Source organism: Acanthochromis polyacanthus, chromosome 4, assembly GCF_021347895.1.
Source record: "Acanthochromis polyacanthus isolate Apoly-LR-REF ecotype Palm Island chromosome 4, KAUST_Apoly_ChrSc, whole genome shotgun sequence".
Lineage (NCBI taxonomy): Eukaryota > Metazoa > Chordata > Actinopteri > Pomacentridae > Acanthochromis > Acanthochromis polyacanthus.
The window spans coordinates 38,575,176-38,598,506 of record NC_067116.1 but is presented as its reverse complement, the minus strand read 5'-3'; the positions used below and the strand labels follow the sequence as shown (position 1 = coordinate 38,598,506).

Below are 23,331 nucleotides of genomic sequence, written 5' to 3'. Positions count from 1 at the left end.
ATTACTCCTCGTGTGATTCCATTAATTACTGGGAACAAATAAACAAATGCAAATACATTTTCTATTCATTCACATAATTGTAGGTTAATCTTATTCTCAACCATGGTAATGACGTCTAATGACAACAAAACCATTGTCATTATTCACAAGTGTTTACAGGCATACATTTTAGTGTCAAAGACCTAAATGGAAAGGAGCATTACATGGACGAGGAAAGAAAATGTGTTCACACAGACTAACATGCATAGAAGACGCTCAGATACATTTGTGTTGGCTCAGTGGAAGGTAAACACAATAATGGAACGTGCTCACAACGATGAGGACGAGGCTGCCACTCGTATCTCTTTCTTGATAGTAGCCCGTCATTCCCACCCAGGCATGGTTCCAGAGGTCAGGGAAACACTGCCCTGCCACACATGCTTGGCACAGCCGCCTGGATGGACCCTCCAGGCTGAGGAGATTAGAGTACTAAGTATTCTCTCTATTAGGAACAACTGTCAGTAAAGGCTTGGGTGTTGGCCTTCAAGAGTGTGCAAAGAAAAAATGATGGAATGACAGCAGAGCCCTAAAGGATGTGTTTGCCTGATGCCTGCTTAGTGTGCATATACTGAAAATGGGCTTAATATATACGATTCATCCTTCCTTTTCCACTTGTGGTGAAGGTTAAGTGGATAATGATTCTGTACAAGCCGCTACATATACTGTGGCATTGCGCTGCTGTAGCATTGACGGATGTACAATGGTTGTTATAAAAAAAGTATAAAAATAGATGCAGCGGAACTGGTAGACCTTGTTTTCTTCCATGCATTCCGAAGCCTACATTACCCACAATGCAATTAGACCTGTGAGAATGAAATGAAAAGTGAGCAACAGAGGTTTATTGAGCTCAATGCTTTCAAACACACTCAGATTTTTAGATCTATTGTCTGCAGCTCTGTTTGACGTTGCTTCGTGTGGCATCGTTTAGTGCAACAAAAGGGCTTAATCAACTTTTTTTTTTTTTTTTTTTTTTTTTACATATTCCAATGCTGCTCACAACACTTAAAAAAATGTATCTTTAAAAATGCTGGAGTTGCTCTTTGAAAAATAGCAGAGATTGTGACATTAGTAGATGGTAATTTGCGTTCAAGTGTTCTCATTGCCAGCTCTCTCCTTTTAAGTGTTTCCTCAATTAATTATGTCTAATAGAATCATGAGTCATTATGACTGATTGACACCTAAATTTCAGAAGCTGTAATACTACTACTTCATCAACAGCTTGAGTTTTTTTATTTGGAATGCCCCTATTTGGAGATTACCTGTTCCTGAGTTGATTAGATTTGATCTTTGGTGCCTCTGTGACTCTTTCTTGTCAGTGAGGAAGCTCATGCTACTTTCCCTGTTAATGTCCCAGATAGCAAACTATGGGTGAATCAATGTTGAATCTATGTTGAGACCTAACGTCGAAATTATACAGAAAGCGCAAGGTTGATAAAATGTTGAGTCAACGTTTGCTTACATAGATTACATGTTTGCAAACATAGATTCAACATTAATTAAACATTGACCTGTCAAACATTTTAATTAAACCAAAATACAACGTAGATTCAATGGTATCTTTTAAACACAAACTTCAATGTTGACAAAATGTTGTTGAATCAACGTTGATCCAACCATCAGTCTTCAACCGTAACCAAAATTCAACCTTCTTAACCCTAATTCAACATTGATTTAACATCTTTTGCTATCTGGGTAAAGTGTGATTTATGGTTGAAAAGCAAACGTTGACTCAACATTTTATCAACCTTGCGCTTTCTGTATAATTTCGACGTTAGGTCTCAACATAGATTCAACATTGATTCACCCATAGTTTGCTATCTGGGGTTTGAATGTATAGGTGTGTGTAAATAGGCCTGTAGAAGTGTGTCAGTGTCCAATGCGTGTGAGATAGAGAAGAGAATGTGAAGTAGCTGAAATAGTATCTTTGCTTGTTCGTGCAACTTAAAACCAATTGAGGGAATAGTGGGATCAATTTCAAGTCTTTATTACACTACCTTGTGCACACGAACAGCTGTGGATTGACACGAAGTTGTTGTTATCAGGCCAGAAGGGAACAACGTGACACAGTTTTCATCACCTCCCCAAGTCCATGAGTGTCTACATGGACCTCTCCATATGCAGCAGAAAGTTTGTCTCCATGTGGACTGAGCTATAAGGGCAGTAATGTGCATGCACCATGTAAATTTCATCATCTTCCCACAGATTCCTCCATAGGTGTCCTCGTGCAGCCTAAAATTTGTATCCCCAACCAACTATGTTACAGAGGCAGCACACAGAGATGCTGATCTACTGCACATGTGTGCAACAGAGTCTTGCAGGTGGACTAGAAAGTGGAGTAATTTTAACAGGGTGTCTGCAGCTGTTCCTGTATGCATCTGCACTGGAGTATTATCAATGATTAAACCATAAACTAAGGACAGTTCAGGTTCAGTTAAGCAGAGCGAAAGCATATATTGGGATTTCTTTAAAAACAAAAAACTATCACGGCTTTATCGATTGAGGTTTTGTTTACATTTGTGCAGGATGAGATCAGCATGAAAGATAATTTTATGGTAGATTGAAGAAGTCAATTGAAGCCATTACCTTGGGATTTAGATACTTGTGACTTTAGTGCAACTAATCAATGATGGAGTTTTCTCTTTGTAAACTTTGTTAAAGATAAATTCTACTTATACGAAATGAAACTCTTCTTTTTCATTTCTGAATTGCAGGATATCTGTATGTCTTGCACATAAGTTCATGCAATGTTTATAACTTTTGCAACTGTTTCGACCTTGATCATAATCATCCTGTAGTTAAGTTAGTTAGCAGGGGGTAATGACAGTGACATTATCAAACACTTTTTATCTCTGTATGTAGAGCAGCAGACAGTTGTAGTTGGACTTTATGGAGGACCTGATGGAGTTTAAGTTAATAACCGTCGCTTTTTCTTTGTTTGTCCCCTTCAGCTGAAGAGCACCATTCAGCACATAACCCTCCAGATCAACCACGACACCAAACAGTAAGTATTCCTGCAGCTGCCATCTGTTTCTGTCTGTTTCTCCGCTCTCACACTAACACTGAGACACAGCAGATGTTGTGTTGCCACGTTCTTCTCTCGTGGTGCTTATTGACATTTTCAGCTGAAATGTCAGCAGTTAGTCTGATATTAGTGACCTGGAACAAGGACAGAGAATAGCTAGTGGAGGAAAATTGTGTTTACTGAAGGTAACTTTTTTTGTTTTCATTTACTTTTGTCGGTTTATAGTCACAAGTTTTCAAAGTGTCGCTTCAGACTGTTTGCCAAGTTAGCTTTCAAAGGTAAATGAATGTAGAATGTGGAGCTCTCTTGAGGCAATTAGCTTAGACTTTGAGGAACATAAGCCACACAAAAGCACTGTCTCCACTGCACATTTTGACTAATTGCCTACTCAATCTCTAAAGTAGCTTTGCATTTTTCATAAAGCAGGAAATGCCATCAGAAGTTTTTTGGAAAGGACTTTGAAAGCATAGTTTTACACTCTCGGTTTCATTTGTAAATGCAACTTTACTTTGAGAAATTAGTTCAAAAATAAGTTCAAAATACTTTTCATGAAACATCATTTGTACATGTAACATAATAAAAATCATATAACTGCCATAATCTCTTATTAACTAGAAGAAAATGGGATCATGCAAAGAAAAAAGAGACTCACAGACCAAAAAAATCTGTGAGTCAAGATAAGAACATTAAAGACTGCATGACAGAATTTGTCAAAACTGCAGTACAAAATTCCTTTAATGGGTTAAATTAGAGGTATACAGCAGTCGTTCAGCGAAACAGCTCCCCGATACAGCATATATCATTACATCCTTGTGTAGCTTATTATGTAGAATTCAAACCCTTTGCCGACTTAACAGCGCTACATGTGCGTCTGTTTTACTCCAGTGTAGTTGTGCTTGTCAGACAGAGCAGCTAAATGCAGATAGGTTGACCAAATGAGGTTGAGACTTCACATGTGAATGAACTCTACACGTCACATTGAATGATCGTTACATGAATAGTTTTTTTTAGATGCATACAGCAAAAAGCAGCAGATAGAGCAGCTCGAAAAAAGACGGAAAGACAGAGGTGAGTAACAAAAAGGGACAGAATGAGAGACAGCGATGGCGAGCCATGGAGTGACAGAGTGAGAGCGCTGGAGACACTGATGACAAGAGACTGACAGCCGTCCTCCTCAATCTGACATCTACAGTACACCACAGATCCAGGGGTGTGAATATGAAACAGCAGCGAAAGCGGAGGGAGGGATGGAGGAAGTCAGGAGCTGAGAGAGAGAGAGAGAGAGAGAGAGAGGGAGAGTCACGCCTGAAACTTCAGATTTGCTGTCAGCAAAAGCATCATAGGCTGACATTCGGAGCCAAACTTGACACAATCGCCATGATTTTCTATGGCCTTTACTTCCACACAAACAGCACAATTGCACTTGCTGTAATTAAAGCATCCCAAAAACAAAACCTCATCCTGCACTGACATTTGTAAATAGAGGCAGGAGCCATGGCAGCCTTCAAGAGTTCTGGCTTTTTACTCTCTAGTCTTTTAGAGAAGCGCTGATTATCCAGGCCTCCAAACTGCAGTGGAAAATAGATTAAAGCCCCACGCCAGCTTTTAGCCTCTCTAGTGATATGAAGTGAACCCACAGCCGGCTCATTTGCTCTATAGGGAGCACAGTTAGACTGCAGAGAGCTGCGGTTGGTAACCCTCAGAGTATGGACCGCACAACTTTCCAGTCTGTCAGCTTTATGGAAGGTGACACGTTTGCTTTGTGTGTGTGTCTGTGTGTAGGTGTGAGACGAAGAAACAGGACAAAGAGAAAAGCTGCTCTTCTCATTCTATATTCTATAGCCGAGTGTGCTTTGCAAATGCATTTTCAGGAATCGTGCTTTTTTTTCTTTTTTTTTTTTTTTTGCTCAGCTCGAGCCCAGAGCAGCAGAACTAAAAAGCACTGTGATGAAAGTCTGACATGCCCTAGCCAAAAATAAAACGGACAGAAGGAAAATGAGAGTGACAGTGAGGCATGGTGTGTGCCTGTATGTTTGTGTTTTCGCTCTGGGTTTGGCTCCGGCTCTCACTGCTCTTTCTGTATTCCCATTAGAAGAACGTTCTGGTCTGTGGCAGCCCAGAGGATTTGAATGGCACAGGCTCAGGCTAATGGGAACGTGGGGGACACAGATTGGCAGGATGCTCTTCTCACTGCCGGTTCCATCATCAGTAGTAGCAGCATTGCATTTATGTGACCTTGTGCTATTACTTTTATGTCACTTCTATATTTGCACACCCTCATATTGACTATTGTTTTGAAAGCATAGATACGAGGTGTACCCCAGAGGTCACATAGTACAAAATACATATTGATGAATCCATCCAAACGGATCTGCGTTTTTCAAAGTAGACATTTCGAATTGTTCTAAACTAGGAAAGCACAGGTATGGCCCATAATGTTAATGATGTTGCCATTATTTCACCTGCGCTTTTCCTGCAAATATAACAACATTTCTTTTATCATGAGTAAAGTCTGTTCTCATTACCATCTGGCCCTCGGAGATATGTGGAAAATAATTTCTCAAGTTCTAGTCCTGTGCTCCCCTGGTAAAGAAATAATTGGACATTTTGGGTGCTGTTTTCTTTCTGAAAACAGTTAAATGTTTAGATTAAGAGCACTTTCATTTCTGTTCAGTTAACCTGAAATTATTGACAAAGACTGCTGGTTAGCCTGGTCCGTCAAATTTTAATCTGGTTGGTTTAATTGGTACAAAACCAAAGTATAATATATAATTCCTTGACATGTCAAAGTCATCTGAAACTTGGGGCTCATGCAAGTACATTCATCCAATCAACTGTGATTTTGCAGAACAAGCTAACCGTGGACACACATGACCAAACCACAGCCTGAATAATAAGCGATTTTTGGGACCGATTCCAATATATGCATATCCGCTGATGAACAACAACTATATAACCACCTGCCTGATATTTATATTGCTCTTGTGCCACCAAAATAGCCCTTTAGTGTCTGGCACCATGATGTTGCCATCAGATCCTTTGGTTCCTGTGGTTTGCGGGCTGGGGCTTCAGTGGAAGAAGATTGCCCTGATGCAACCCACAAATGCTCAGTCAGATTGGTATCTGGGGAGTTTAGAGGCACCGTTTAACGCCCTAAGCTCTTTCTCATGTTCCTCAAGCAGTTCCTCATGCAGTTTTACAGTGTGGCAGGATGTACTGACCAGCTGGGGGAGGTGATTGGCATTGAGGAGTGCTGTTTTCATGAGCGGTGTGTGCTTAGTGTGGAATAATGTTTAGGTTTAGGTGGGTGATACATGTCAGTAACATCCACATAGATGACAAGACCCAAAGTTTCCCAACAGAGCATCGCATTGCAATGAGATGATCATTACTATATACTTCACCTGTCTGTTATTTTTAGTGTCGTTTGTGATGTTGTATGTACTGAAATGGGAAAATGATGGGGCCATTTTGTGAATTTTCTTCCCAGCAATCACATTCACTTAGAAACTTATTGTGTAAATATGGCATGACTGTCTGCTCAGCTGTGATGCATACTCTGCTGCATGTGCTACAAACAGTGTTGACAGTATTGTAAACTATGTGTCTGAACTGCTTTGTTGGACAAAATACAGTCAACCCTGAAATTATTCATACCCCTAAATGTAAATAAAAGCTGAGAAATGATTTTTTCCACAATCATGCCTCTTGTACGTCATCGTATTGTTTTTTGGGCAACACCTGTGTCATTTCCAATCCAAAAAAACCTGCTGGTTGAAAAAATTTAACTTTAAGTTAAAATTTGCTGGGGGTATGAAGAATTTCGAGCTTGACTGTATATGATGACATTGTTTCTAAATGAGCATCTTTTTCTGCATTATTTTGTGTGTTTTTTTTTAACAACATTCATGCTGGCAAAAACATTTTCAAATACTGATGTACTGTATATGTGATAGCCCACTATCAGCTGACTGATTCATCAGTTACAACCACATGCTTTGGCATGGGAGATCGGTGGTTCAAATCCCAGTCAGGGTGCAGTTGTGCAGTGAAGACCCTTAGAGAGGTCCTCGGTGCTGCACCACCCACCTGCCTCGTGTTGTATCTGCTGCATGGAATTGTTGAACTGTAGCTTTAAAGCAACACAGTCTGATATTTACATGCCTAACATATTAGATGAACACAGATTCAAAGTTGGTGTTTGAGAATTTTTTTATGGTAATTTAAGAGTAGGCACCTGCTGTGGACACTGACTAGTAAAACGGTACAAATTGCAGTACAGTTTTTTTACTTGTCCTCTGTTTTTGCATACATTATGTATGTCTATATCATGTCCATAAACTACTACTCACGTGGGCTATATCTGCACATTTGCTGAAATGTAATTACATTTAAAACAGCCTGAACAGTACAGTGTTTTTTATGCTATGGTCTTTCAAGCTGTGCATAAACGTAAACACAGATGAATATATAGGATTTCTAACTGTCTCCATGGGGATTATCAGTATGGTTCATAATGAGGCCGCTTCAGACTTGTGAGATGGTTTTGGCTGAACCTTCCCATTATATCAGAAAGCATCAAAGAAAAGGAACCATTACAGGGAATACAAAGCTTTATATATATATATATATATATATTTGTTTGTTTTCTGTCTCTTCTCAGGAGTCCAGACACAGTTAAACAGAAGAATGCTTTCCCGCCAAACTTCATCCACTCTCTGGACTCCACACATATGATGCTGACTGCTCTCCACTGCTATAGGTAACATTCATCTCCTACTGGCTATACAGTCATTTTTTCTAAGATACTAGAAAAAATGCTTCTGATATTAACTTTCAAAATATATGCATGACCCCAAAAGGATTTGAGAAAGTACCGTCTCTTATTAGATGCGGTTATCACCTCAGATAGGCATAGTACTGTGTAATATGTTTTATAATATACCAGAATTGGCCTCTTGACAAGTGGGATAGTTCATGATGGAACTCACAGTGGCTTTGAATGAATGTCCACTGTGGTTTTGACAATAACAGTCCTTGTAATACAGTCCTGTAGACCTTCCTTCAATGCCTACCTATTGTTAATAACGCTGTCTATTCCCTCTTTTCTCTTTTTCCTCTCGCTGCATTTAAACTCTCATCACCCGTTCGTTCCCTGTCCTGTCTTCACCTCTCAGTGCTGGTCTGACTTTTGTCTCAGTTCACGACTGTTTCTGGACCCACGCCCTCACTGTGGACACCATGAACAAGGTATTTGCATTACTCTCACCTGTCCAGGTTCCCTCATTGTCCTTCATCCTTATCGTCCATTCCCAGCTGTTTCCATTCTTTCTGATTGCGTGTCAGTCCGGTGTTGTTGTCCTCAATTTGCTCTTATTAATTGAAGCCAAAGGTGGTGCAGGTGTTTTAATTCTTCTGGCTCTCTGTCAACTTTATATTGACGTGTCTGTGTTAGCTGTAACAGATACACTTTGAATGTACTGTGAATTAGTTGTCGTTCTTTTACAGCAAATGCAGGGGCAAAACTATGTAGTACTGCATCTATTACAAGTGCGTCTGTTACAATAAATGCAACGTCGTGGTGATGATGGGACAGCAAACTCTATATTGTCACTGCTTCTAGTGCTTTAAAGGCTCCTGGCTGCAGGTAGCACCACCCGACAGACCCCGTTGTGCTGAATAAATGATTGCCTGCCCCGGCTGGGTGAAACTCGCTTGTCAGGCCCAGACTGAGACACAACATAGAATAAAATGGACCAAATTACCATAAAGCCCCAATTTTCTGTAGATGTAGCTTCAGAGCACAGTCACAGTTTTATGTCTTCACCCTATCTAAGAGGAGTTACAACCAATGAAGCAGTTCCCTCTCACCACATTTATTCTCTCGCATATTCGCCGGCTCTTGATGTGTGAGTATACGCCTTCCTCATTACACAGGTAATTGAGCACAGCGGCGGAGGAGAGGTATTAAACATCCTAGTCAACACCTAAGCACATAAAAAAAGATCAGTGTTTTAATGGCAAATGAGCCTTTCCTCCATCCTTCATCCACCAATTTTATAAACTGCCCATTACAAAGCACTGGATCCAATCCCAGAGTGCACTGAGCGAGAGGCGGGGGACACCCTGGACAGCCTGCCAACGGAGATGGGTTTCCGATTCACTGGGAGATTCACACACAAATCAGAATAATGTTGAGATTATGAGGAAACCGGCCTAAGCTGCATAAATCATAAAAGCAATGCATAGAAAGTGTTCAATATCCGAGAAGGACACCTCCCTGATGGAGGAGAGCTGTGGATTTTAACAAGATGATGGGTGGTTTTGTACAGAATGAGAAGAAGAGACCTGTTTTAAGGAAAGATGGCTCAAAGGTGTGCTGTGTGTTTATGATTCTTTAAACTTCTGAACCCCCAAAACCCACTGGCAGATTTGAAAAAGATGTAGTATAAAAAAATAACCAAAATAACACCATTTATCAGAGCCAGAAACTGTAAAAACCAAATAAAATTTGTTGGAACTACTCATCTGTAATACATCGTCTCATTACAAAAATAGCCAAAAACAAGTTTAAAATCATGGTATTGCATCAAATTCACTTTATTCTACATATTTCATTTTAAACTGCCAAAAATAAACCATTTGATCTGACTAGATTCTGCAAAAAAATAAAAAATAAATCTGCATTCTCCAACACAACTGTGAAGCCATTAGTGACTCGGCTACAACCATCACATGACAAAAATTTTAGATGTTGTCAGCTGAGCTGGGTTGAACTGCAGGCTGTTTACATAAAGCAGATAGGAAACAATTAGTCAATAGTCTATAGTTTGTACTGTCACCTTTGTTTTCCCAAGTATTGGTAGCACCTTTGGGCACATGAAGAAATGCTGTACATGCTGGTTCCAAGTTTTTTCAGTATTTGTAAGTGAAATACTTACATTTGCTTTCTTTATGCTCTATGGCATTATAATGGTGTTATTCTGTATAGCAGACATGTTGTAGTTTTCTCTACTGCTACCCATGGTTGTGTTGTTTCCATAGAGATACAAGACGTCATTTGCAGCAAAAAAATTAAACCAAGAGTAAAAAAGTGACGGTAGCAAAAAAAACAGGGTTAAGATTGTTAAGAAATGTAAACATTTACAAAGCTCCGTGATAGATGATCGCTTTCCTTTTAGAGATTCAGTGGGATCTTGCTGAGGGAGGTGCTGAATGTCTGATGGATTTGCATAAAAGATGCAGTGTTGTTGCTGTGACAGTATTTCAAAAACAAGTAGAAATCATCACAAAAAGATTGATTGACATAACTTGCCATGAGTGAAGCGTTGCCGAGATACACTGCAGTTCTACACCATATTGTAAGGCATCTGGTGTGACTGACTGTCATTTTAACTAGCTAGAGCCAACAGATGTCTATCAACATAAGGTGTGTGGAGAAAAAGGACGAATGCAGCATAACGTACCTCAAAAACGTAATTATTTTATTTGTAAACAGTCAAAACGCTTATATAATACAATATTAGGTATATTTTTTGTGCCGGCATGTTTTCTGTATGAAAAAGGCAAACCTGCAACCTCCCAAAAAAAATTAGAGTTCCTCTTTTTCCCAGGTGTTTTACTGTCTGGTATAAATCCAACCCACACTACCATTTTGTTGCGGCACATTTGACAAAAACTATCTTTGAAGCCAGAGTTGGAAAAGACATGCAAAGCCAGAGTTGTTTTAAATTCCTGGAGACGGTCCATTTGCCGTATTTGGCGATGGAACGGCGCTTGTTGTTTCTCCTCCCTTGCTGTCACCGTCGTCCCTTTTCCTTCTAACCTCCATCCATCTTTTACCTGGTCAACTAGTCTGGGGAGTTTGTCATTTAGACCCAAGTAACTCAAAGTACACGTTCCCGTCTGCCTCATCCTCCACCTGTCAGGTCTGTCGGGAACAGTTTGTCGCCCTGCACAGCCAGCCGATTCTTCAAGAGCTGTCCAACTTCCTGCTGCACAAATACTGCACCAGACTCCCGTGAGTATACACACCTGCACGCGAATCTGATCACACACACACACACACACACACACACACACACACACACACACACACACACACACACACACACACACACACACACACACACACACACGTCTCACTGTGGATGTTCATCGAGCAGAATTACAGTCATCCAGTATCTACATTTACGGAGATGTTATGTTATAGAGGTTCATTTTTTCAAGCTTAGTTACGTATATCTGCAGTCTGTCCCTCTTTTCTGTTTGAGTTGTTCTTCCACAACAAACCTTTATTGTCATCCATCTTTGTCAGTATGTTTATGCCGCACCTCAGGATCTTTCTGGACTTTTATTGTTTAGACAAAAGCTTTCATAACACTGTGCACAAGCAGCTCCTAAATGTGCAAGCACCATAAAACTGAAAGTACACACACTAGAGGTTGTACGACTGTAAAACCCCCGAGTTTTTCCTCCAGTTATCTGTGACAGTAGATACAAAATGAATCTCTCTGCCTCTCTCCTGGCGTCTGTTTTACTGGCCTCAGGGTGGGTTACGCTCATCATCCGACTGTGTTTTTCTCTCTTTGGGATAATTGGACACCTTTTTCTGCAGCCTTTACTCCACTGCAGCCCTCGTCCTCTTCGTCTCTCTCATGTTATTACTGTTTCTTAACTTCACAAACACATTATTCATTCTAGTAGGTGTCACAGAAGAGGACGTGTGGAAGTACAAAGACATTTTTAAGTTGCTTCACTTGTCACAGTGTGAACTGAGTAGATTTTTTTACCATCAAAAAATATCTCTCCTCTACTCACAATGTCTTTTGCTCTGCAGAATGATGTCTGTGCAGAGTTTGATGGAAGAAGATTGTTTGTACGTTGATGCGCTGAAGGGCGAAAGTGTCTTTGTGCTAACCTTAAATTTAAGTTAAAGATGTGCACATTTGAGCAGAGTGTTTGTGATATTAACAACTAGTTTGGAAGTAAAATTGCAAGAAATATTGAGTAACCCTCTGAACTGCAAGAAGGATTTTTGCTCCTGCCGCATTTTTACCAACGGTGGCGTCATTTTTCTCTGCAGTATAAAATTTGCAGCTCTATGGAAGCAGCACAGCCCTGACTACAAGAAAGAAGAACTCAAAAATGTCTTTTGTGCAAAAGAGCAAAGTTAAAATGCCATAAATCCTAAAAATGCAATGTTTATTTTTCACAAAACCTGGACTCAATGTGTCCAACATTTCTCCAAGTGGCCTTACCTCCTCAGAAAAACAAGATAGCACTCCATACTGTAGATGTTTTACTAGTTATACTTACTGACTTACATATTTGTCTACTTCTGCTCTGTGTAAACACAACCTGCAGTTCAAACTAGTTAAGCCTTAAAGTCTCTCACTGTTTCTTGTGATTGTTATTCGCAGATTAATCACTAATGGATTAGATTTTTATAGAATCTGTTTACTGCTAAACACTTATTTTGGACAGGTTTTTGAATTTTTAAATGGACAGGTTTTAAAAGTGAACTGCATGAAATGTTCATATGCTGCATTTATATTTGAGCTTACATGGTTAGTTCAAGAACTGTCTGAAAGTGGAAAATTTGCTAATTCTTCCACTTTTTCCAATTTCTTAATCGATTAGTCGTCAGCTGTTAAATTAATCTCTATCTGATATTTGATCAACCAGTTTGAGTCTGTTTTTTTAACTGGATGTTTGTTTTCTGTAACATTAAACTGAAAACCTTTAGGGGCATCATCCTGGGCTTTTGGAAACAATGATCAAGAGTTTTCATCATTTTATAGCATTTTAGAGACCAAAGCTAATACAAAAAAATAGTAATAATCAGCAGATTAAATGACAGTGAAATTTGTAAGTTGCAGCCCTGTTTGGAAGCTCATTAGGTGAAAACTTGAGACTTCCCATACATAACCGCTGAAAATAGACTTTAAAGTGCTGTAGCAGACATCTTGTGTCCAGCAATTAAACTTTTAAAACACAAAATGTCTGAATATTCATAGGTTCTGTATTTTTAAATGAGGTAATAGATTAACAATTCTAATGTGACATCCAGAAGTGAACAAGCTGCTGAGATTTAAATCCCTGAGATCATCAGTTCGCAAAACTGAAGGACACTTGAACAAAGACTGAAACAAGACACAAGAGATTTCAGAAAGTCCAGTCCCCCCACCACTTTATACCTCTGTAGACACACAAACACATTCTTCTCTGAGTTACCAAAGTCCTAACTTCTTTTATTCTCCTTCTTTGTGGCAGGACTGAAGCCAAGAATAAAAAGTACCAGGAGTACAGGAGGCTGATGTTGCTGTTGGCCAATGTGCCCCAGACAGGTCAGTTTCTTTGCAGCTGTCTAGATCCCAAACACCTGGCTTCACTAAGGAGGGGGTTGTTTTATGAGGGGCAACATCAAGGATGTGTGTGTGGTTTTTTTTTTCCAAAATGGATTGAAGAAGACTTGAACGGGTATGCCCCAAAGCTCTGTCTGAGGTCAGCAGTAGGCCTGGATGATGGACTGAACTGGTTTCTTGCACAGTTTTGTGTTTTTCATCTTGCTTTATATTAGCTAATTGTTATAGCCTGGTGACTGTTGACTGTGCTGGGGCAGAAACTGTCAGGCTGCACAGAGACCATTAGTGAACAACCATTTTCAAGTCCAGCTACAAATTCTGAATTGAATTGAATTGGACTCAAACTCTGTCACTCCAGAAAATTCACCTTGTTGGCTTTAGACTTTCTATGCAGCTTTGACTGTATGCTGTGGTTCGTCTTGCTAGAACGCAAGTCTTCTCTCAGGTCACAGTTCTCTTCCAGACTGCATCAGGCTGTCCTCTAGAACCTTTACAAGCCTTTATATGCTGCCGAGAGGTGTGCCCACATCATGATGCTGCCACCACCATGCTTCACAGTTGGGATGGTGTGTTTGAGATGATGTGCTCTGTTTAATGTCTGCAAAATTTAGCATCTAGTCTGACAGCCATCCCTTAACTTGTGTGTTCAGTCACCTTTTCACAGACTGGTCTTTTGTCCTGTAGTTATAATAACAAGTATTGATTAACCAGATACATGTGTATTTATACCACAGTCACCTGATACACACTGACTGCATTCAAATGATCTACATTTCAAATTCTGTGACTTCTAGCACCCTCTGGCTTCATCTGTATTGACCTAAAGTAGTTACTTTAAAGTCGATGAAGTTACATAGTCGCTTAATTTGCATTTTAAAATTGTATTTAATTGACATTACTTCACTTTAACATGAAAAAAATCTTCTTTGGTATATTCATGTTTGAAACCCCAAATTGATTACACTTACTATGATTCAGTGTTGAAAGGCAATATAATGAGAAAAAAAACTTGTATCAACATTAATTATTATAGTAATTCTCAGACAGTAACATTTTATAGTGTGTCATAGCTCTCCTAAAATTGTTAAGATGACACCAGAAAGTGCCATATTGTCCAAAGAAAACTGAGTTTGGCAAATCACCTGAAAGCTAAAGGTAACAATGTCTTCCAACTGCTAAAATTTTCTTCCAGTGATCACGGCTAATTCTCTCTGAAGCGTCAAAGCCTCCAAAATTGTCTTCTTATTCAAACAGGAAAAGCATGAGTGAGGCTGAAATTTCATTTTCAGCTTATGTCATGAGTAGTGTAATCATGCCTGCGTGGCCACGAGCAGGTACAGCTTCCCCTGATTTCCTTTGATGCCACTCTAGTGTCTGTCCATTGTTGTCCAGACTGGAGGCACAGTACAAAGGCAACGTCTCCCTGTCAGTCAGGTGGATGCAGGCTTTGCTGTTATGCAACCCGTCGGTCCTTCTCCATCTGTACACGTACTACCGACTTGACATCGACAGCTGGGATGTATAAATTGATTACTCTTAATTGTGTCCCTCCTCTGCATAATCAGCTTATGTGGCTGAGACCAGTCAGGTGTGTACCTAAGTGTGTGTGTGTCCCTGAATGTCCACTGGTTTCAGCATCTGCACTATAAAGATCCTGAATTTATTATTAGGGTGAGTCAGGTTTCATTGTGTTTAATGCAGAAGTTCAGCTGAGTCCGATGCATCTATGTAACCACAGTCAGGAGTAAAAAAAAAAACGAGATAGTGACTGGAGAGGATACTGAAAAACTCCCTGATGTTTTAACAGCTGGAGTCTGATTTTGGTGACAACAGAATTGTTATTTGTTCGGACAATAATAGCAATACTTTTTTCAGTGTGCCCTTGGCCTTCCTGCGTTTAAGTGTAAACTCTGACTTTGCACTTCGGTATTAGTTGTGACCACAAACGTTGCAAGTTTATAACCTTCAAGATAAGAAGTTGTTAGAAATAATGTGTTTTCATTCTTGCAGCAGAACATTATGTCATCACGGTCAACAGACTGCATGTTGCCATGATTACGCAACTTTCTTACACGAATCAGTAACTGTAGAGAATGTAACAGAAAAATCAAATTGCAAAAATATACTGTTTGGCAGGGAGACTTAAATTTGGAACTGCTTGGTAGGAGGATAAGTTATACAGCTGAATATTAATGAGGAAAAACTGTTTTAAGGCAGAGTTCATATCAATATTTCAATACAATTTTATTTATATAGCGCCAGTTCTCAACATATGTCATCTCATTGCACTTCCCATAGTAAGGTCCTTATGAGTTTTAAAGAGAGAAGAGAAACCCCAACAATCCAACTAATCTAAACTTTAATGACGAGGGGGAAAAAAAATCCTCAGACAGAACGAGGCTCAGGGAAGGTGTCTGTCTGACGGTTGGGGGTTGGTAGTGGGGGATAGCAGATGGAGAACAAACAAACAATACAAACACAACGATGAACATTTTGGAGGTCAGTGAAGCCATCAACTGCAGATCAGAGACGTGTAGCTCCAGGTCCAGCAGAAAGAGTACATCCTGCATTTTAATATACACACGTGGACAAAATTGTTGGTACCCCTCAGTTAAAGAAGGAAAAACCCACAATTCTCACTGAAATCACTTGAAACTCACAAAAGTAACAATAAATAAAAATGTATTGAAAATTAAATAATCAAAAACAGCCATTACTTTTGAATTGTTGATTAACATAATTATTTAAAAAAACAAACTAATGAAACAGGCCTGGACAAAAATGATGGTACCTCTATAAAAGATTGAAAACTATTTGACCAGAGTGACATGATTAACTCAGGTGTGTCATTTAATTGACATCACAGGTGTTTCCAAACTCATAATCAGTCAGTCTGCCTATTTAAAGGGAGACAAGTAGTCACCCTGCTGTTTGGTGAAAAGGTGTGTACCACACTGAACATGGACAACAGAAAGCGAAGGAGAGAATTGTCCCAGGACATCCGAAAAAAAATTATAGACAAACATCTTAAAGGTAAAGGCTATAAGACCATCTCTAAACAGCTTGAAGTTCCTGTGACAACAGTGGCTCATATTATTCAGAAGTTCAAGACCCACGGGACAGTAGCCAACCTCCCTGGACGTGGCCGCAAGAGGAAAATTGATGACAAATTGAAGAGACGGATCGTTGGAATTGTATCCAAAGAGCCCAGAGCAACCTCCAAAGAAATTAAAGGTGAACTCCAAGGCCAAGGTACATCAGTGTCAGATCGCACCATTCGTCGTTGTTTGAGCCAAAGTGGACTTCATGGGAGACGACCAAGGAGGACACCACTGCTGAAAAAAACTCATAAAAAAGCCAGACTGGAATTTGCAAAAATGCATGTTGACAAGCCACAAAGCTTCTGGGAGAATGTCCTTTGGACAGATGAGACCAAACTGGAGCTTTTTGGTAAGGCACATCAACTCTATGTTCATAGACTCAAAAACCAAGCATACGAAGAAAAGAACACTGTCCCTACGGTGAAACATGGAGGAGGCTCAGTAATGTTTTGGGGCTGCATCTGGCACAGGGTGTCTTGAAAGTGTGCAAGGTACAATGAAATCTGAAGACTATCAAGGCATTCTGGAGAGAAATGTGCTGCCTAGTGTCAGAAAGCTTGGTCTCAGTCGCAGGTCATGGGTCTTCCAACAGGACAACGATCCAAAACACACAGCCAAAAACACCCAAGAATGGCTGAGAGAAAAGCGTTGGACTATTCTAAAGTGGCCTTCTATGAGCCCAGATCTGAATCCCATTGAACATATGTGGAAGGAGCTGAAACATGCCATTTGGAGAAGACACCCATCAAACCTGAGACAACTGGAGCTGTTTGCTCATGAGGAGTGGGCCAAAATACCTGTTGACAGCTGCAGAACGCTCATTGACAAATACAGAAATCGTTTAATTGCAGTGATTGCCTCAAAAGGTTGTGCAACAAAATATTAAGTTATGGGTACCATCATTTTTGTCCAGCCCTATTTCATTAGTTTGTTTTTTTAAATAATTATGTTAATCAACAATTCAAAAGTGATGGTTGATTTTGATTATTTAATTTTCAATAAATTTTTATTTATTGTTACTTTTGTGAGTTTCAAGTGATTTCAGTGAGAATTGTGGGTTTTTCCTTCTTTAACTGAGGGGTACCAACAATTTTGTCCACGTGTGTATATACCAGAGATACACCAATCAGCCACAACATTAGAAATAGCAGCCGAATGTATCTAAGTTCCCCTTGAGCTCTGACCTGTCAGGGCATGGACACAGGACCTCTTGGGGCACTTTTTGGCATCTGGTGTGGGGATTTTTTGTAGCAAATCCTTTGGGTCCTGTGGGTTGTGGGGTGGGCACTCTGTGGATTGGACTTGTTCCAATGGATGCCACAGATGCTCAGTCAGATTGGGATCTAGGGAGTACAGAAACCAATCAAGACTTTGGGTTCTTTGTGGTGTTCCTTTGGTCATTGCAGGGCTTTTTTGTGGTGTAGTGTTATGACTCAGTCTGCCTGCTAAGGGTCAGTGATGATCAGGTAGCTTTGTCAAACGTAGTCAAAAATCCGTTCTGGATCAAAATGTAGAGTCTGCAAAAAGTCTTCAAGGAAGAGTTTTCAAACAGTCTTCAGAGTTTGATGTGAATAATGTTTGTTGAATGAATAGGCTGTAAGAACAAGCATGAGCAAAATCTTGAGATTTTAACAGACTACACAAAGCATTACATCGTCTTTTGTACCTATGCAAAGCCTTCTAAACACTCCTCTTTCATTCTGAAAAGCCACAACCAATCGTCTTAAGACCCAATCAGGTTGCACATGAAGTAATCACATCAAACGTTAAACCACCTCCTCTTTTTTTATTTCTGCTAGGTTGGCATTATTTCTGCTTTTCTCGGTGTGACCTAGGTTTCAAGTCACGAGTGCAGACAAAGAGAGGGCATGAACTCCTGGTCTTATGTCTTATATGGGCTTCATGGGCTTTCACTGAGTTGCCACTTTCCACAGGATTATTTAGTGTGCTCATAACTTCAGTTGACACGTTAGGTCTTCCATTCTTATCATTGTTAGCTCTTTAATTTGATTCATACATCCTATTTGTCAAATTTTATCATTTGTTCAATCTTAAAATGCCACAGCAGTAGTAGGGTGAATGGTTCTGCTAGAAGAGGCCACTGCTGTCTGGGAAAGTGTGGAACAAGGTTTCAGTGGATGGAGTGCCAAAATAACATCAACATGCATGTCAGGACCATAAGTGTCCCACAGAAAGCTGCATTGTAACCAAATAATTCACCTGTCAGTGGTTTTAATGTAGTGGCTGATAGGTGTATACGTGTTATTTGATTAGTATAGTAGTCTAACCAATTCTGTCAACATTTTTGAGCTACAGCCAGGTTTTCATTCTCACTTTCCTCAATAATTCACGCTGCAGCTCCTGCTGGTGTTCACAGCTGTCAGAGAGGCACAGATCACACGAGGCAAAGCACAGAGAGCAGGACAGGACCTCGTCCCAAGCTAAAATTAGTATTCAAGCAGTGTGTTGAAATTTCCTGGTGCCAAGTAAAACTAAAAACTAGCATCGAATTTAAAAATTAAAGTTCCCGAGTTTGACCCACATAAAAAACTATTTCCTCCTCTTTTGTCACAATAAGATTGTAGCTCAGTCCTGGAATACCTCAGAACAACCTGCATTCTAATGGTGAGGGAGTAGTTCCTTTAGTTACCATTAACCACATTAATCACTGACCACCCTGACAGCGGTTGTTCAGAAAGTTTAAAATTGCTTTGTATTAGAATAAATAAACTGGTATGAAATGCCATCTCATTTCCATGAATTTATAGGCTTACAAAATGCTTGTTTTTCTCAGTGGGAGCTGCATGTAGATTATGAGGTAAATGTAGAAAACAGAACAAGAAAATATTTATTTAATGTTTTAAAAAGGAAACCTCTTTAGAATCGTTGCATTGTCTTTTAATTGGCTAATGGAGTAACCAGTTAGTAGTTGCAGCTGTACTGGTTGAAATATCTCAACTTTTGTATCGACATTCATGGTTCCCAGAGGATGAACCCTCCTAACTGTATTTATCCACTTTTAATCTAGTGGTACAATGCATTCAGGTTAAAATTACAGCTTGCCTTCTACCATTTTGTATGACCACGTGCATACAAAACCAATGACAATACTTGGACTTTGTTTGAAGTACGACTTGGTGTGAAGGAAAAATTACTCTTTCTCCTTATTGAGGTATTTCCTCGCAACTGTTAGCTGAAGACATCCCAGAATATCATGCAGGTTGCATCTGTCAACTTGAGTCACCTTAAATCAAGTTGTAGAACCTATGGATCACTTCAGATTATCGTTTGACCTCTGCTCCTATTTGCTTCTCCCAAACTGAGGATGGGAGCTCATTCAGGCCCTCTCTGTCCCCAATATGACCCTGACAAAGACAAATGCTGTGAGAGAAGATACATGAGATAGAGACAAATGCTGTACCAAAAACATGGCATGGTTATGATTAGATATTGTCTGGTTGATGTTCTTGAGCAGTCCTTCTCTCTGTGCCATCTGAGTCTCCAGAGCGTCTCTGCCACCTCGTCCGTCTCTCAACATCGCAGAGTTCCCTAACACTTGGCATGTTAGCATACTAACACACAAAAATAAAAATGTAAACATTAAAGCTGCTCAGCATCAGTTAACCATAGTCATTTTGTCAGGATTTAGCTCAAACATTCATCATTTACTCTGTTTCTACAGTGTTTATGTTGCTGCTGCACTGGTTGTCAAAATTCATAGCTGTTAGCACACCCACGCTGCAGTATGTGGCATTTAGAGTTTCTGTTATTTCTGTTTATGTGTTCATTCGCAGCTCATATCATTTACTTGCTGTAACAACTGATTTAAACCTGCTCTGACACGTTGCCTCTTGCCTCTCCAGGTGATTTTGATCTCCAGCGGGTGAAAGAATCCACTTATTTCTTCAGCTGAGAGCCTCGTGAGGGCGAGTCAGCAGAAGGAGATGAGTGGAATTGACAGGAGTGCAGCAGGGAGGCTGCAGGCCGCCGAGTCCCGCCTGGCGTTGCCTCCCACAGAAACGAGGACATTGGTTCAGCCGCACCCTGCCGGCGTCCTGGTCCACCGAGCGACCGGCTGGAGCAGCCGGAGCCGCTGGAGGCGTTCACACACGGTGAACTCGCCTGATTAACTGACTAGTAGACTGATGGACAGGAGGGTGGGATACTCATCCAGGCAAAAAATGAGGGAATCGGCACTGGATGGATGAAGACTTCAATCAGTGAAAAGTACCTCTTATAGCTTTGACCATATTCAGGTGTGTGTGTGTGTGTGTGTGTGTGTGTGTGTGTGTGTGTGTGTGTGTGTGTGTGTGTGTGTGTGTGTGTGTGTGTGTGTGTGTGTGTGTGTGTGTGTGTGTGTGTGTGTGCGCTCATTAGCCGAACCGAATCACACATGAACCGTGTCGATCCGTCCATCACTCACAAACACTTCTGCTGCTGCTCGATCAGCCCGAGAGAGAAAACTTTCTACTTACAAACTGTAATTGCTGCTGATTGCAGGTGTGTGTGTGTGTGTATTCTCATGCCATAAAGACCTCCAGAAGACGCTGAACTGCCTCTACTGCTGTCCCACCTAATCCTCAATCGTATGATGCCCTCTGACATAGACATTTTGTTTCTCTGAAGAAGACTTTTGAGATGAAATAAAAACGAGGGATACAGAACTCTAAGAGACATGTAGAAGGATGAGTCAGGGATTTCTGAGATTGCGTTGTGACCCGGGATACTCTTGATTCTCACCTCCTCGGAGTAACTAAGCACTTGGCGATTGCTCTAAAATAAATGTGTTTCTTAAAATGTCTTGGTGTTCATTTGGTTCAAAGAAATAGCTGGTATTCTTAGTGTGCTTAAATAGGATGAATGAGACCGCCTGTTTTTAGTTGTATCTGAATATTTCAATCCTATTGTGTATCGTGAGATGAAGGCCTCCTTTTAGATGCACCACAAAGGGTTTGCAGGCTTCACTAATCAACTCAGATCTTATTTTTCTGGGCCAGTGCTGTATCTAGAAGTAAAAATAGCAGAAGTGCTATCTGATCATTGCTGGAAACGTTACAGCAGTTTCAGACAAAAGGTGCCGTTGATGTTCAAAGGCAAAATGTAGGCTCAGCCAAACAAAGCTGGCTGAGTGACAATGTAATGAAATGGAATTAATCTTCGAGGGGGCATAAACAGTGAGCTGATGAGACTGTAGGTTTGCAGATGATTTGCATGGCGACGTGCACACGGAGTTGCTCTTCACATTTAGCGATGTGCATTAGATACCGCTTCCAATTTTGATCAGCTTTTTTTTATTATTTTGGTAGAAATTATCTACCACCTACTGGCTTTATTTGACAGTGATACATTGTTAGAGCTCTGGTTTTCATATTCAGTGTGGTTTTTGGGAGGACCTGCCATTACAGTCGCTATATTACAGCTTCTTTAACACCGTATGCAAATGAAAAGCTAGAAAAAGGAAGAACTGAACATATAGCTTGATTTTCTTTTATGCTAATATGTGTTTTGAACAAGATAAAGGTTTAATGGTATCGGAAAACAAGGATAGCTTCAGTTTAGCTGTTTGGTGTTCGTCCACTTACCAGTGTGACCTGATGTCACCCAGTGTAGCTGAAGAAAAATTCTGAAATTCATGAAACTTACACTGCAACTGCATAAAAACAGTAATGGATATTAAAAAAACTGATTTAGATGAATAACATTTAAAGCCTTGTGAGCAGTTTAAACTTTGAATGAAGTTTCTACTGTATAATATTCTAGAGCTGGAGGGTTCTAAAGATGGCTGGGTTTTGGCTGACTTGACTCAGTGGGGGGGTTTAATGCAGTTATTGTTGGAAAATTGTAAAAAACCTTTAACAAATCGCTACCAAAAGACATAGAACATCATTCACAGCCAAGCTGCATGTTTTAATTTATAATTTCTAATGGTTTTCTCAAAGCTACGATATGAGTTCGGTGTTGAAAATTCTGTCAGAAGAATCTATAAGAATAAGCCCGAAGAATAGCAATAAGTGTGCTTCAGTGCTAATGTATAATTATAAAAGAACATTCTTCAAAAGCAATAGATAATTAGAAAAGAGTCAAAAGCATAAATAAAAAGGAGGTAGAGATTTTGATGTTGAAGTGATATGACAGTGGTATTGATCTTCTTCTGTCGCTTTAAACAAGAAAGAAAGTTGGCGTAGTGTTTCAATAAGAATACTGTAGAATTCCTGTATGACAGCCAGTCGTGTCAGATTTCAGGCTGCAGTTAGTCCTTGTTGTAATGAAGGTTGTCACTTTTGCATATTCTCCACAAGAACTTTCGAACAATATTTTCTATTCTTGTTGCACTTTGCTCTTTTTAATAAACTTTGTACTTCACAGTGAACCAAACCAAGGTCTCCTTCCAGCAGGCGTTGGCCCAGTGTGCCTCTCCATCTCCCCTCCCTTCGTCTCTTGGAGCCACTTGTCAAGGACAGAGCTCTCTGCTGTAAAGTGCTCTTCGGATCACACATACTTAACACATATCACATTTTACAACATAGCTGGCTGGAAAAAAAACAACACATAACCTGAGCTCACCACTATGCAGTCGACATGGATGGTGGATGGAGGCTCAATCAATAGGATGTGAATCACACCAGATGGAAAGTAGGATGGCAGGCTGTGAATTAGCTTTAAAAAGCTTCCCTTACAATGCTTCGAAATGTTGAACATGTCGGAGGAGGAAGTGGGAGGTCGAGGTACGTGCATCTAGTTTTTGCAGGGTAAACTGCGGCTGACTTTGGCCGAGGCAGTAAACAGGATATTGAAGACGTCC

At 40.1% G+C, this 23,331-nt stretch overlaps 1 protein-coding gene across 1 annotated transcript in view; it reads left to right on the top strand.

Annotated features, from left to right (window-relative positions):
* polrmt (polymerase (RNA) mitochondrial (DNA directed)) overlaps positions 1-21,326 on the top strand; it is a 59,010-nt gene extending 37,684 nt beyond the window's left edge. Inside the window, exons 16-21 of the mRNA XM_022191706.2 lie at positions 2,988-3,040; positions 7,725-7,823; positions 8,239-8,311; positions 10,990-11,081; positions 13,337-13,410; positions 20,393-21,326. Coding sequence (XP_022047398.2) covers positions 2,988-3,040; positions 7,725-7,823; positions 8,239-8,311; positions 10,990-11,081; positions 13,337-13,410; positions 20,393-20,442 — 441 coding nt within the window. The 3' untranslated portion in view covers positions 20,443-21,326. The remainder of the gene's footprint in view (positions 1-2,987; positions 3,041-7,724; positions 7,824-8,238; positions 8,312-10,989; positions 11,082-13,336; positions 13,411-20,392) is intronic.
* The last annotated feature ends 2,005 nt before the right edge of the window (positions 21,327-23,331 follow it).